This window comes from Tachyglossus aculeatus, unplaced genomic scaffold, assembly GCF_015852505.1.
Source record: "Tachyglossus aculeatus isolate mTacAcu1 unplaced genomic scaffold, mTacAcu1.pri scaffold_177_arrow_ctg1, whole genome shotgun sequence".
NCBI lineage: Eukaryota > Metazoa > Chordata > Mammalia > Monotremata > Tachyglossidae > Tachyglossus > Tachyglossus aculeatus.
Genome location: NW_024044898.1, coordinates 269,344 through 285,491, shown reverse-complemented (window position 1 = coordinate 285,491; position 16,148 = coordinate 269,344). Strand labels below are relative to the sequence as shown.

At 55.8% G+C, this 16,148-nt stretch overlaps 1 protein-coding gene across 1 annotated transcript; it reads right to left on the bottom strand.

The window, feature by feature from the left end:
• Positions 1-588: 588 nt before the first annotated feature.
• Positions 589-15,503, bottom strand: ARID3C (AT-rich interaction domain 3C). The gene is made up of 7 exons (XM_038742784.1): positions 14,983-15,503; positions 6,231-6,303; positions 3,093-3,276; positions 2,364-2,614; positions 1,573-1,794; positions 1,345-1,434; positions 589-891 (listed from the first exon to the last, which is right to left on the bottom strand). The coding sequence occupies exons 1-7, from the start codon at positions 15,400-15,402 to the stop codon at positions 719-721; spliced, it is 1,413 nt and encodes a 470-aa protein (XP_038598712.1). The 5' UTR covers positions 15,403-15,503; the 3' UTR covers positions 589-718.
• Positions 15,504-16,148: the final 645 nt, after the last annotated feature.

The following is a 16,148-nucleotide window of genomic DNA, read 5'->3' as shown; positions in this document are numbered from 1 at the left end:
GCCAGCCAGGAAGGGACAGCAGCACCCCCCAACCCCACCGTGGCCTCTGGGGGCAGCCAGGGCTAGGGTCAGGGCCAGGGCAGAGGTGTGGGTGGGAAGGATCTTTGGTCAGGTCGTGGAGGTGGGTGTCAGGTTGTGGAGGTGGGAGGATGGGCCAGAGAGCCCTGGGACTGGGACCCTCCTAGCCAGTGAGGTAGATGTGGCACATTGCAGCAAGATCTTTGGTACCAAGTTGGGGCCAGGAGTGCAGGGTGAGGGCTCAGGGCCTTATTTCCCCTCCCAGCCCCTGCCTCTTGGGATCCTGGCCTCTGCCCCAGAGAGGGGAGGGGTCCTGAGTAGGTGGGGAGGGAGCTGGGTCTTCTGGAAGACAGAGTGAATGATGTGTGTGTGTGTGGCGTGGGGGTGGGGGGCAGAAAGTGGGGGATATGCGGGGGGAGTTGTCTCCCTCCATGTCCACTGAAGCCCTAGTCCTCCCACTGTCCGCTCACCAGATTGTTCATGCTCTGAGCCCACCCCAACCCATTCCAATTCCTCCCCTCCCTTTCTTCCCAGGTTACCAAACACCCGCCCCCGCCACCCTCTCCTCAGCAGGCCAAGTCCAGGCTGGGTTCCAGACTCCTGGGTTCGGTGGGACTGGGTTCCAGACTCCTGGGTTTGGCATGGCCGGGCTCCAGACTCCTGGGTTCCATGGGACTGGTTCCAGACTCCTTGGGGCACCTCAGGGCAAAGTGCTTGGGGGCATAGGGCCGTGGGGAGGGAGCCCTGGGGGAGGAGTTGGGAGGGTAGGACTGGCATGGCCCTGAGAGCTGCCGCTGCCGCCGCCACCACTGCTGCTGCTGCCACCGTTGATGCCTAGGCCCAGGGCGGAGGGGCGGCGGGCGAACAGTACACCTAAGGGAGACAGCAGAGGGGAGCGTCCACAAGAGCCAATGTAGATACTCCTTGTTCCTGTCTCTCCCTAGCCCCTTCCTGCATGTTTCCAGCCTTGCAGAAGATAGTAACGATGAATCATAATGGTATTTGTGCCAGGCACTGCTCTAAGAGCTGAGGTGGATACAGGCAAATTGGGATGGACACAAGGGGCTCGAAGTCTCGATCCCCATTGTACAGATGAGGTAACTGAGGCCCAGAGAAGTGAAGCAACTTGCCCAACGTCACACAGCGGACAAGTGGCAGAGCCGGGATTAGGACCCATGACCTTCCGACGCCCAGGCCAGTACTCTGTCCACTATGTTGCTTCTCTAAGATAGAATGCAATCCCCCGTACCAACCAAGCTAACCCCTTGGAGCCCAGGTGGGCAGCCTCTTGTCCCCAAGTAGGCCTGACCCCGTGTACCCCCATACCAGTGTAGATGGCGCCGTTGATCTCCAGTGCCATGTTGACGCTGCTGATGCCACCTCCTGTGAGCCCAATGGCCCCATTCTGCCACTCCTCTATCCGGAGAAGGGCAGAAGGGAAAAGTGTCACTGATAGGAAGAACTTTAACCCCCTTACCCCAACTTAGCCCTCACCATCCCAGCTCCTGGCCCTTCCCTCCTCCCACCTGGGAGGGACATCACTGGGCTCAGTACCTCGGCTGGGACCTTTGCCCATAGAGGGTGGGGTGGCCCTAGACAGGAGACTGGATGGCAGCTCCAGGCTGGGTGGGTGCACTGGCTCCTCGGGATCCATCAGCACGGCCTTCTTCTCGGGGGGCTCCCCAGTCCCCGGCTTGCCCCGTGCCGGCCCCAGGGCCAGGGCCAGAGGCAGTGCCAGGTGGGTGGGCAAGGCCGGAGCAGACACCATGCCCTCCTCTGGTTGGGAAGAGAGCCAGGCATCAGGTACCCGACTCCCCAGATACAGAGCCCCAGGCCCTGGGGATCCCAGCCCAGGGCAGCCTCTGGATGACTCTCCATCCCTGGGCCCCTCAGGAGGCTGATGCCCTCATGAGGTGTCCAAACAGGGGCACGCCCCTATTGAACCTCACTCACCAGAAGCCAAGCCAGGGAGGCAGGGGCTGGGGGCCTTGAGGGAGAGGAGGAGCAGGGGCAGGGGATACTGTGGGGGAGGGACCAGGGGCACTGGTGGAGAGGTGAGGCCACGGGAAGTGGGAGAAGGGGCAGGGGCCAGGGAACCTGGGAGAGAGGCAAGGGTCAAGGACTCTGAGGGACGTAGGGCCAGGGTAGGAGGGAAATTCTGGGTGTTCTGTGATACACATCAATTAAATACAAATCATCATTTACTGTCTTTGAGTCTCCTGCTTCAGCCCCTGGAGGAGGCTCGGGAGGGGGGTCCCAGCCTTTGACCCTCCGCCTCCTTGCCGTACTTCACCAGGCCATCCCTCCCTCCCCACCTCCCCCTGTCTGACACCCACCCCACCCACCTTTCTTGATCACGGGGTGCAGTTGTGGGTGGGTCTGGGCCAGGTGGGCGCAGGCATGGGCAGCGAGGCCGGGCAGGGCCGGAGCGTGGGGGACGGCGGAGGCCGTGGGCGGGAAGCTGAAGAGTGGAGCGGTGGTGCCGTAGCCCTGCCGCCGTCCCTCCCGCCGGTTACTGTCGATGGCGGCTTGCAGCTCCCCAGGAGAGCTGAGTGCCCGAGTCTCACACTCGTATGGGTACAGGTACTTCATGTATCTGGTGGGGGGCGTGACACACTGGGGTCCAGTGCCCTCCCCACTTCTGCCCTCTCACCCCCAACGAAGTCAGACACCCTTTCTACCTACCTCAACCTGCCGACCCCACCCCCCCTTGACCCCTCGACCTCCTCACCTTGACTCCACCCTGGCCCCTTGACCTCCTGACCCTTCGACCTCCACTCTCACCCTTTGACCCCCACCTTGACTCCTCAACCACACCTTGGCTCCATCCTGGTCTTTTGACCTCCACCCTGACCCCAGCCTGACCCCTCAACCCCAACCTTGACTTCGGGCCGACACCCCCCACAATCACTACCTTGAATCTAGCTTATCCCTCTGCCTCTGACCTTGAGTCCACCATGCCCACCGTTGACTCTACCACGACTCCCCCACTGCCACTTTTACTCCACCCTGCCCTCTTCCTGGTGCCCCCAACCCCACACCTCCCCACCCCTGGCCCCCCAACCCCTGCTCACTGAGTCCGCAGAGTAAAGGCGGCGCTGGTGATGGACGTGGGCAGGCTCAGGCCCTTGGTCACTTCCCGCCACACCTTCCTGTTGATGACCTCGACAAGTCCGCCCTTGGCGGTCACCAGCCGGAACAAGGCATATAGGTCCAGCACCTGCTTCGCCATGATGGGAATCCGGTTCACGGGGGTTCCTGCAGCGGGCAGATTCAGACGGGAAGGTCGGGGAGGATGGTGGCAGACAGAGGGAGGGAGAAATTGGAGGGTCCATCTGAGAGGAGGGTGTCAAGGGTGGGGTCAAGTCCAACCGAGGCAGCTGAGCCATGGGATCGGGGTTTAAGACCATAAGCTCCTTGTGGGCAGGTGATTCTATTGTGGTTTTCCGAGCACTTAGAAGAGTGCTTTGGACACTGTAAACAGTCAAGAAATCCGACGGATGGACTCATGGATCAAGGATTACTCTTGGAGGCCAGACAAAAGGAAGGGATAACGGGGCAGAGGGCAGGGCTGCCGTGGGGGTAATAATAATAATAATTACGGTATTTGTTGAGTGCTTACTGCACTCCAGGCACTGTACTAAGCGCTGGGGTGGATACAAGCAAATAGGGTTGGACGCAGTCCCCATCCCAGGTGGGGCTGACAGTCTCGATCCCCATTTTCCATATGAAGAAACAGAGGCCCAGAGTAGTAAAGTGACCTGCCCAAGGTCACCCAGCGGATAAGAGGTGGAAGCGGGATTAGGACCCATGACCTTCAGACGCCCAGGGCCGTGCTCTCCCCACTACACCTCCATGGGGAGATCTGGGCCCATGTGGCATCTAGAAGGTGGTGAGGGTGAGAGGATAGAGCTGGCCCGATGGAGGGCAGAGGAGGGACAGGATGACCCTAGAGGGTGGTTGGGATGCGGATTCCGGCATTCCTCTGCTCCCTTGGGCTGCGCCCCCTCCCCGGGCCGGCCCGGCCCGCAGCCCCCGGCCCCGCTCCCCCGGCGGCGGCAGTGACAAAGCGGCTGTCCGGCTGAGCGATGGGCAGCACCGAGCCTTCCAATCCATTCCGCCGCCGCCTTTGTGCCCGAACAATTAGCCGCCGGCCTGATTAATGGGGGATTATCGGCCCCGTGGGATGCCCCCCGCCCTCGCCCCCTCCAGGGAAGGGCCCCGAAGGGCTAGTTTGTCTTCCGTCTTCCCCAGGCTCCAGGCCCCGTGGCCAGGGCAAGGGTCGGGGGCTCCCGGAGGGTGCCCCAGTGGGGAGGCCGGAACCCCTAACCCTGGAGATGCCCCTCGGCACCCCTCCGGACCCTCTGCAGCCCCCAAGCTCTCAGATTGGAGAAGGGTGAAACCCGCCCCCACCATCCCCCCATGTTGTCCCCTGCCCCCCACCCCCACCCCCCCCCCCAGGCCTGGGGCCGCTAATTTGCAGGGGGGGGCGGTCAGTTTGGGGGTGGAGGGCGGCTGGTGTGAAGCTGCACATTGTGGGGGCGGGACGGGGAGGGGGCATGTTAATTAGCGGCTATATCTGTGGAGAGGCTGCCAGGAAGGACAGTAATTATATCGGGGGCTTTGGGGGCAAAGAAAGAAACAGAGAGAGAAGATTGAGAGAGGGAGAAGGAGGAAAGAAGGGGGGCGGGGGAGAGAGAGAGAGAGAGAGAGAGAGAGAGAGAGAGAGAGAGAGAGAGAGAGAGTGGATGAGGCCCAAGGAAGACCCTGAATCTAGCAGTGGGGAAAAGACGCCCCCCACTAAACTCTGCGGCCCCAGGAGAGAAAGAAACAGAGAGAGAGACAGAGAGAGAATATTGAGAGAGGGAGAAAGAGGGAAAAAAGGGAGGAGAGAGAGAGAGGGAGAGAAAGAACGGATGAGGCCCAAGGAAGACTCTGAATCTAGCAGTGGGGAAAAGACAGCCCTCACTAAATTATACAGCCCCAGGAGAGAAAGAGAGAGAGAGAGACAGAGAGACAGAGACAGAGAGAGACAGAGAGAAAAGATTGAAAGAGGAAGAAAGAGGAAAGAATGCGAGGAGGGGGAGAGAGAGAGAGAGAGAGAGAGAGGCCCAAGGAAGACCTTGAATCTAGGAGCAGGGGAAAGAGCGGGGTAAAGCGGCCCCAGATTTGGTGCTCTTCTGAACCCTTTGCTCCAGTGAACTCGGAGTTCCCCCACATTAATCCTACAACCCCTGTCCAGCAGAGGTCATACTTTTCATCCCCCTGCCTCCGGGCTCTCCTCCTCTCCCCCGCCTCCCTGCACCCCTCACCCTCCACTCCACCCTAGGTGGGGCAGGGGGTCGCTCTGAGGAGTCCTTCTGCCTGACCTCAATCCCTCCTGCTGCAGGTTCAGCCTGTCACCTCTCATTCTGCTCCAGCGGGTGGGGGATGGGGGGGGCAGCAGACACACAGGCGCACACACACACACACACCAGAGACACACACACGGACATCGCCCCTGCACTTCCTTCAGTCCCTCTCAAAGTGCACATTCTGCACACTCCCATCTCCTTTCCCTGCCCTCCTCATCCCCCCACCTCTCTGGCCTTCAGAAATGGGAACCCAAACCCAGTCCTGGCCTGTCCCAGGTAGGGAACCGACGGGGCAGGGTCCACTCTGACCCTTCTCTGCCCCACTTGACCTCTCCCATCCCCAAGCCACGCCGACCCCGCATCCAGGGATTCAGGAGTCGCTCCTCCTCAGACTCCTTGCCTCCAGATCCCGGGGGGACCCAGGGAATCCTGACACCCGGACCTTGCGGTGGAGCTGGGATAGACTGTCCGCCAGGATCCTGGCCTGGGTGTAAAGAAGCCCCATCCACCCTGCCCTTTCTCCCCCTTCTTTCCTTCTGTTCCCTTCAACCCCCAGCTCACTGAACTGAGCTCTCCCCAACCCCTTCCCCCCCATTTTCCTCTCCTCTCCCCTGATCCTCGCACCCCCACCTTATCCACCCCCCCCCCCCCCCCCCGCATCGACTGGCGGCTCATTAACCTGCCAGGCCTGCGGCTGCTAATTAATCCTGGGTGTGGAAGGCGGGGTGGGTTAATTGTCCCCGACCCGGGTCGGAGGGTCGGAGGGGAAGCCGTCTCTTGAATGGCCCCATGAGAGTCTCGAGTTGTCAGGTAGGGGAGCCTCAGGGTTTGGGCTCTACAGCTCTGGCCTCCACCTACCTCTCTTCTGCATGAAGCCGAACAAGTCATCCAGGAACTCCTTCCTCTTGGGGTCATCGTCCAGTTCATACAACTGGGAAGGGGGAACAGAAAGGAGTGAAATTTCCTCCCCAGTTGGGGCTGGTCTTGCTGTCACCCACCACCCGTCATAATTGGCAAAGCCTCAGGAAAATAAACTTTTCCCATGGAAGGCTGGGTAGGGGTACCCCACAGCCCCCAGGCAGTCACATTCCTAGCCACGACTCTCCAGACAGCTGGGGTACCCCCATTCCCCAGCTGGCTTGCTCCTAGGAAACCTGAGAGCCTGATACAGATGGGCAGTGTGACCTAGTGGAAAGAACCAGGGATTTGAAGTCAGAGGACCTGCATTCTAATCCTGGCTCCCCCACTTTCCTTCTGCGTGATCTTGGGCCAGTGCTTTAACTTCTCTGAACCTCAGTTTCCTCATCTGTAAAATGGGGGCTCAAAACCCATCTTCCTTTTTGCTTAGACTTTGAGCCCCATTTTGCATCCACCACAGTGCCTAGTACATTGTTTGGCACTCAAATAATCAATCAATGGTGTTTTTGAGCACTTACAGTATGCAGAGCACTGGACTAAACACTTGGGAGAGAACAATACAACAGAGTTGTTAAAAACAATAATAATACGGTTTTAGTTAAGCACTTACTATGTGCCAGGCACTGTTTTAAGCGCTGGGGTAGATATCAGATCATTAGATTGGACACAGTCCCTGTCCCACTCAGGGTTCACAGTCTTAATTCCCATTTTACAGATGAGAGAATTGAGGCAGAGAAGCTAAGTGACTTGCTCAAGGTCACACAGAGGACAAGTGGCAGAGCCAAGAATAGAACCCATGACCTTCTGACTCCCAGACTTGTGCTCTACCCTCTAGGCCATGCTGCTTCTCATGTTCATGATAGACATGTTCCCTGCCCACAACGAGCTCCCAGTAGGGAGACAAACTTACAGTCTAGAGATGATCTTCAAGTCTAGATAATATTATTATATGTGAAATAAATGGAGATGGAGCTGTGGGGGAGAGTCGTGGATGGCAGGAGGAGAAGTTGGGTTGGACGTGCTTAGTTCCAGGTGACTCTGCCGGGGCAGCTGCAGATGGGCACATCTTTTGATATCAATCTACGCCCATGGCAATAGGCCAAGGGGGCAGCCCTCCTCGCTGGCCACACTTTTGGCCCTCACACTGGTCCTAGCTTCGGTCATCTTTGGGCTAGATTGCCAATAACTGCAGCTTCTCCCCGCTTCAATCCATCCTACCAGTGTAGGATTGTCTTTCTAAAACGGAGTTCAGAATGCACCACTCTGCTCTCTAAAAACCGCCAATGATTTCCCATTTCTCTCCACATCAAATAGGAATGACTAACCTCTGGCTTCCAGGCTTCTCCACCAGTGGTCTCCTTATATGACTGCTCTATTCATCTCCCACACCTCAGCTCACACTCATTTTCCCTCCCACGTGAACCATATTACTGTGCCTTGCTCACGATTCTCCTGTCTCCGACCCACTGCTCATGCCCTTTCTCCTACCTAGAAATCTTCCTCCTTCAATTCCCCCAAGTCACAGCCCTCCCTATCTTTGAAGCCTTCCTCCAGGAGACATTCCCCAGTTAATTTAAATGGGAGCCGATTATATAATTAATTCCAACAGCAGTTTTAACATTTCTGAATGCATCTATTCTATTTGTTTAGACACTGATGTTTTTGCTTATTCATTGCTTAGTCCCATACTCCAGCATTTACCAGTTATGTTAATATTTTTCTTTCTCTCCTCCTTATATGTACATAACTTGGGAGAAGCAGCAGGGCCTAGAGAATAGGGTACGGGTATGGCAATCATAAGGATCTGGGTTCTAATCCCAGCTCTGCCACTTGTCTGCTGCACAACCTTGGGCAAATCACTTCACTTCTATGGGCCTCAGTTACCGCGTCTGTCAAATGGGGATTGAGACTGTGAGCCCCATATGGGACCGGGACTGTGTCCAACCCGATTTGCTTGTATCCACCCCAGCACTTAGTACATTGCCTGGCACATAAGAAGTGCTTAATAAATACCAGAGTTATAATAACAATAACTTCTATCCCCCTATCTTTCCCATTAGATTGTGAACTGCTTAAGGGAAAGGAATGTGTCTTTTATTTGTACCATGTGCTCCCAAGTGTCATGTAAAATACTAGTAATAATTGTGGTATTTAAGGGCTTACTGGACTAAGCACTGGAGTAGATGCAAGATAATCTACTTAGAGAAGCAGCGTGGCTCAGTGGAAGGAGCACGGACTTTGGAGTCAGAGGTCATGGGTTCAAATCCCAGCTCCGCCAATTATCAGCTGTATGACTTTGGGCAAGTCACTTCACTTCTCTTTGCCTCAGTTACCTCATCTGTAAAATGGGGATGAAGACTGTGAGCCCCCTGTGGGACAACCTGATCACCTTGTAACATCTCCAGTGCTTAGAACATTGCTTTGCACATAGTAAGCGCTTAATAAATGCCATTATTATTATTATTATAATCAGGTTGAACACTGATCCTGTCCCACACGGGACTCACTGTCTAGCAGGGGTGGGGAGGAAGGATAGGTGTCCAATTTTTTGCCCCACCGAGGCACAGAGAAGTCAGGTGGTTGCCTATGTGGCTTAGTGGAAAGAGCACGGGCTTGGGAGGCGGAGGTCGTGAGTTCTAATACCGCATCTGCCACATCAGCTGTGTGACCTTGGGCAAGTCACTTAACTGCTCTGTGCCTCAGTTACCTCATCTGTAAAATGGGGATTAAGTCTGTGAGCCCCACGTGGGACAACCTGATTACCTCGTATCTACCCCAGCACTTAGAACAGTGCTTGGCACATAGCCAGCGCTTAACAAATACCACCATCTTCGTCAACAGGTGAATGGCAGAGCGATATTAGAACCCAGGCTCTCAGACTCCCAGGCCTGTGCTCTCTCCATGAGGTCACGCAGCTCCTCGAATTCAGTGCTCCACACTCCCTGGTTCTCAAGAAATTAGAATGACTGTGCTTCCCAAACGCACACAGTAAGTGCTCAATAAATACGATTGAATGAATGAATGACCAGCTGACTGAACATTTAGAAAGGCACTGAATTTATCTATGATCTGATTTGATAACCTGTCGTGGCTCAGTGGAAAGAGCATGGGCTTGGGAGTCAGAGGTCATGGGTTCTAATCCCGGCTCCGCCACTTGTCAGCTGTGTGACTTTGGGCAAGTCACTTAACTTCTCTATGCCTCAGTTACCTCATCTGTAAAATGGGGAATAAGACTGTGAGCCCCACGTGGGACAACCTGATTACCTTGGATCTCCCCTAGTGTTTAGAACAGTGCTTGGCACACAGTAAGTGCTTAACAAATACCATCATTATTATTATTATTTGAAGATCAACACTTCTTAATGCAACAGGCTAATTACCTGGCCTCCTTCAAGCCAACTAGATGCCCAGTGACCCTGCAATGGGACCGACTGACACAAAGCCAGGAAAACAGTTTATCCCACTCTTAGGGGTGACTACAGCCAATAGCATCTGCAAATGACTTTAGGATCTGCAAATGATGCCCCACTGCATTCCTCCTACTGACCAATTCCACTTGATTATCTAATTGGCTCCGAGATTAGATGCGATCAGTGGGCCGGAAGCCAGGAATACGAGCTATGTCACTGTGATCCGTGAGCTGATAACTGGGGAAATTGGCACCCAGCCCAGACTGCCACCTGCCCAGGCCAGACCGTATGAGTGGGTTTGCCCGAATAACTATGTGATTGTGCGTTTGTGACTTTTTGTGTGAGTGTGTCTCTAGAGGTGTCTCTGAGGGTGTATGTGACTGTGTACGTTTACTGGTGAGAGAGTGCCTGCATGCTTGACTTGGGGTGGGGAGGAATAGTGCCTGTGTATGAATGTGCCATGAGTATGACTCTGTGAGTGTGTGACTTGTCTCTGTATGAGAATTTCTGGAGTGTAAGTAATAATAATTACAGTGCTTTCTACTGTGACCCAAGCACTGCACTAAGCGCTGGGGTAGATATGAAATCATCATGTTGGACACAGTCCCTGTTCCACGTGAAGCTCTCAGTCTAAGCAGGAGGGAGTAGGATTGAATCCCCATTTTACAGATGAGGAAATCGAGGCTCAGAGGAGTTAAGTGACTTGCAGGCAAGTGGCAGAGCTGGGATTAGAACCTAGGTCCTCTGACTCCCAAGCTCCTGCTACTTCTCATTGTGTGATTTTGTGAAAGCTTGTCTGTGGGAGAGTCTGTGACTGTGGGTATCTCGGGGTGAGTGGCAGGGGAGACTCAGAGTAAGTGTGTGCATGTGTGCGGGGTGTGGTGGGGGGGTTGTGTATGTGGGTGTGAGAGAGAGAAACACCATTTTGGGCTTGGCCCAGCTCCTAACAGAAACTAGATGAACATAACTCTGTTCTGTTCAGGGCAAACCACCAATTGAGGCCTCTGGGCAGTCCATTGTGAGGGAAGGGGTCATGACCAGACTACTCTTCAATCCCTGGCCCAGCACTAAGACATCAGGAGAAAGCAGGAGCTTTTACAGCAACTGGGGAGTCGGGGGAACCAGGAACCCCCCCCCGCCCAGCACCTACCCAAAGAGCCCCAGGGAATCCGGGGGTAACTCGGTGGGGTGCCTAGCCTTCCTGGACCCTGGATCACTGGTTTGTGGCTTCCTCTCTTCTCCCCACTGCCCTTCACCTTTGCCAGTGTGTCTGCTGATCTTAGGGGTGGTCTCTGCTCTGCCACCCCCACCAGGCTGCCAGCCCTTTGCAGGTAGGGAGTGCCCCAGGACAGGTGCGTGCGTGTGTGCGTGCGTGCGTGCGTGTATGTGTGTGTGTGTGCATTTCCCCCACAACACTGTCAGTCTCTCGAGGGCAGGGGGTAGTCCCCTCCCCTCCACTTCCTCTGTTCTACCCCTCAATGCCCAGTAGAGCACTCTGAATCAACTGGATTTGGGATGGACCAGGATCAGATGAGGCAAAATGACTGCCTCACCCTCCCTTGTTTCTCGCATGGAAGTGAGATTTGACTGACTCTTCAATTCTGACTCTTGCAAGAAGCCAAACCACAAAAAAAGACAGCTCAATTGTACCCCGAGGCCCATCGATGGGTACTTTCTGGTCTCTTTTCCCATTCCATCCCAGCCTGCCCTCTTCCCGTCTCGCAGCTAACTCCCTTGCTGTAGCTGGGCGCTCCATTCTCTGGCCTCTGATAGAGTGGCCAGCAATGGCACTCCAAAAACAGGCCCCTGAGGCCCCCGTGACGCTGTGCTGGTGTGGAGCGTAAAGTGAGAATGTTGCTTGGATTCCGCTTTTGCGGAAGTCCTCCTGATTCAGCCCAAATTGTTCCAAACCTAGATGTTTCTTTGGGGTTTTCCTGGCCTCCCCAACTGCTCCAGAGATACTGTGCTCTTCTCCCCAGTCCATGTGCATGCTGGGCCTTGCCTAAGCCAGAAAAGCTGCTGTGATGGCTGATGTTAGGAGCTGCAGCGGAGAGCAGCTCGGTTCTGAAAACCAAAGTGCCGGGCGTAAAGGTATCCAGTTCCGTATCCAAATACGGAGGGGCAGATCAACGGAAAACCAGACTGTGCTTTGTAAACCCTGAAAACTGGCCACTCTAGACTCTGACCTATTGCCCCTGCCCTTCTTTCCACTTGGAACACTCTTCTTCTCCCTCCCCACCCTCATCTAAACAATGGCAATAACAACGATAATAATTACGGTATTTGTTAAGCACTTACCATGGGTCAAGCATTGTACTAAGCACTGGGGTAGATACAAGATAATCTAAGTAAGAGGGAGAACAGGTATTGTATCCCTGTAGACTGTAAGCTCACTGTGGACAAGGACTGTATCTGTTATATTGTTGTGCTGCTACTCTCCCAAGGGCTTAGTACAATGCCCTGTGCACGGAAAACGTTCAATAAATACGGTCGATTTGTTGAGTCCCCATTTTGCAGATGAGGGAACTGAGGCATAGAGAAGTTAAGTGACTTGCCTAAGATCACCCAGCGGTAAGTGACCACATCCCCTCTGCATTGAGAACTTCCTTCACGGGACAGGGGCCACCCTCCCTCTCTGATTAACCCTCCCGCCCGGGCAACCAAGGAGCCCCACTAGGCACTTGCTTGTGTATCAGTTTATTTTACTTCACAAATTCATTTTCCGCTTACTTGGGTGGTTGTCAGCTGCAGTTGTTTTCCCTTTTCATTCTCCCTAAATATACAGTCTATCCTTGCCTCCCTGTCCCCCATTAGATTGTAAACTCCTTAAGGGCAGGAACCATTTCTACTTTTTTCATCCGCTCCCAAGCGCAGGGTACAGTGCTTGGGATGCAGTAGATGCTCGGCCTAGGACTGCAGCTACTGCTAAGGACAATGAAGGTGATGGTGACGGCAGTGGTGGTGGTTTTAGGGGTAGGGAGGTGCGGCCGTAGGGCCCAGGGTCAACCCCTGGCATCCAGGCCGCTGCCCCCAGGTCCTGGGAAAGCAGCACTCATCCCCGCTCCTGTTTATGCCCCAGTCCGGCTGAAGCGGGGGAGGCCAGGAAGGAGGGTAATGGGCCGTGAAGTGCCGCAGGAGGAGGAACTGCTAAGCGTCCGGTAGGCCTCCTCTGAGCCCCGAGTGGGAGTTCGGCCTGCCTCTCGGGTCCTGGTCCCGATCCCGGTCCATTCCAGTCTGGTGCAAATGAGGCACTGGGAAAGGGTTAAATCCCTGTCCACCCCTCCCCGCCTGCCCCACCCACCCCAGTGTTTACCGAACAAATGGGCCTCAGCCTCACTCCCCTCTCCACCCCCATCTTCACCCCCCAACCCTCACTCTCCCATGCTCTTGGCCTCCACCTGCCTCTCTATGAGACTCTGTACTTGGGTCTGCCGCCCCTCTGTCTCTGGCACTGGGTCTCCACCCCTCTGCACCACCCTAGGCTTTGTCTGGGGGTCCCTCCTCAGACTCAAGATCCCAACTTCCCCTTCCCCTCCCTTTCCCCACTCTGACGGGTCACAGGCTGGCCAGAAGGCTAGATCCCACCAACCCCACCCCGCGTCCAGTGGGGACAGGAAGGCTGATGGGTGGGGCCCTCCAGGAGAGTCTATGGTGATCAACAACCTCCCCAACCTCGGGGACGAGGGCCCCCCACCCCAAACTCTCCCCACGCCTCGCTCGGTGTACATCAAGCACTGGGCGTCAAGGTATTCTCACCTCCCCACCCTCAGAGACCAGGGCCGATGCCTCTCCCCACCTTCAAAGTCTTATTGAAGGCACATCTCCTCCGAGAAGCCTTTCATGACTAAGCCTCTCCTTTCCTCTTCTCCTACTCCCTTCTGTATTACCCTGATTGGCTTCCTTTTATTCATCCCCCCTTCTCTCCCCACAGCATTTATGTATGTTATTTATATTATTGTCAGTCTCCCCCTGTAGACTGTAAGTTTGTTGTGTGCAGGGAATGTGTCTGTTTATTGTTGTACTGTACTCTCCCAGTTGCTTAGTACAGTGCTCTGCACACAGTAAGCGCTCCGTAAATATGACTGACTGACCCCCAAGAATAGCCATGGCAGTGAGGGAGTGAGGGGAGAGGTGAGGGATTCTAGATTTGCCTCTTCCTTCTCTGGTGCTTGGATCTTCCAGCCAATGGCCAGAACTTCCTCAAAACCAACAGTGACCTGTGCAGGAAGTCCTTGTAAAAGGGGCCCTGGCCCCAGCCCCAGCTGACCCCAGACAATACTGACCCTGGCCACCAGCTGGACCTAGTTGACCCGGGCTTGCAACCAAACCCGGGCCCCAGACCAACCCCCGACAGAGGCGACCTGCTGACCCGGAGTGCCGGTAACCCCGATCATGGCCAAACTGGGGCTACCGTCCACCCAAAGCATGATCACCCTGGCGGAAGCCCACCCTATCTCAGCTTATCTTGGCGTGGGCTGACCCAGACTCCCCGGTCCCAGAAGCCTGGCACCAGCCCATCTCCTGGTCCCTTCTGGTTGGGGTCAGCCCCTGGTTGACTCTGCAAACAATTCTGGGGGTAGAGGGAACAGAAAACACCTCCAGACTCTTAGCCCGCCCACTAACCCCTTCCCTCCCACCACCCCCCAGCCAGGTCCTGCACTTCAACCCGATGAAGGAAAAGTTCTGGACTAGTTCGGAAACCCTGCCTTTCAGCTGCCCTCCCCCTAGCAGCTGCTCTCCCAGGCAAGGAAGGGAGGATGCATCCAGCCCTGGACCCCGGTCGGGGTGGGGGGAAGGGAAGGGAGAGGTGGAAACCAGCACTATGCTAGGAGAGGAGGCCAGCTTAGGGGCAGGAAGGGGTTGGGGGGCAAAGGGTGGTCTGAGAGACCTGATACCTGGGGATGGAGAAGGAAACGGGGGAACATAGAAAACGGGAACGGCGGGGCAAGGATCAAGAAAACGGGGTATTGGGTAACCGAACCAACCTCTTGCTGATTCCCCGGGCTTTCTGTCGCCCCATTTCCCAAAAATGCAGGGGGCAGAACAGGCAGCGGGTGGAGGGGAGAAGAGAGTTAGAGATGGGCAAAAGAGGGAGAGGAGGGGCTGGGGCAGACTAGGCTCTGGCGAGTTGGGGCAGGGGGCGGTGATGGGTAGAGGCAGTGGGCCCTGGAGGGCCTGGCTGGGGGCAGTGGCAAGGAGAGGGGCTCCCCTCATCCAGCCCTGGTTGGGGAAAGACCCGGGTTCTCATCTCTGCCCTCCGTGAGAATCTGCCCATACCCTACCTGCTTGAACTGTTCTTCGTATGTCCACTCGTGGGGTTGGAGGCCAGAAGACTGGGTTGGGGAGGACTGGGGGGGCCCTGGACTCAGCAGCTTTGGGCCTATCCCAGGCCCCTCTTCTTCCTGCTCCTCCTCCTCCTCTTCCAGCATCTCTTCTTCTTCTTCTTCCACCTCCTCTTCCTCCTCCTCATCTTCCTCCTCCTGGGGTTGCAGCGGGGAGACAGCTAGGGCCCTGCTGGGCAGGGGCAGCAGGAGGCCAGGAACGCTGCCCGTGGGTGGTTCCACAGGGCCCCCCAGCCCATGTGCCCGCCTGGCTGCCCGGTGGTTCTGCGGAGTGGCCAGGCCTGGGGAGGCTGGGTGGAGAGGGGGCCCCCCAGCCCTCTGAGCCAGGCGGGCTGCCTGCTGCCTCTGCAGTGTCTCCATCACAGCCTCCAGCCGCAACCCCCCGGGGGGAGGCCCGGGCAGCGGGGGGCGGGCCAGTGGGCCAGTTGGAGGAGAGAAGGCTGCCTGCTGGAAAGAGCAGACCTGGTCAGGGCTTTGCTCACACACACACACACACACACACACACACACACACACACACACACACACACACACACACTTCCAACCTTCACACATACACCCACATCCAACCTTCACACATGCCCATCCACACAGGAACAGACACACAAATCCTTCCACACTCACAGGGTACGCCCATCCACCAACACACCTACACATTCCCCCCAACACAGACAACACTATGCACATAGACACTTATTACTGGCCCCCCACCGTACAATACTACATACACATAGACAACACACCTCCATAGACGATAATACAGGTAGATACTTACACCCCTCCACAGAGAAGACTACACACACATAGACAACAAAACCCCCCACAGACCAATACACACACACACACACACACACACACACACACACACACACACGCACAACACCCTCTTCATACACACTTTCCCAATCAGCTCTCCAACTTCCATACTGTGGGATGCAGAGGTAAGAGGGCAATGGAGAACCAGAAGAGGAGAAAGGAGGGGGGAAGAGGCAGAGACAGAGAAGGCAGAGACGGACAGAAAAGAGAGAAACCCAGAAGGAGTTCCGCAGGACAGAGACGATGAGAAATAGAGAGACTGAGAGAGAGAAAGTGATGGTCTGAAAGGC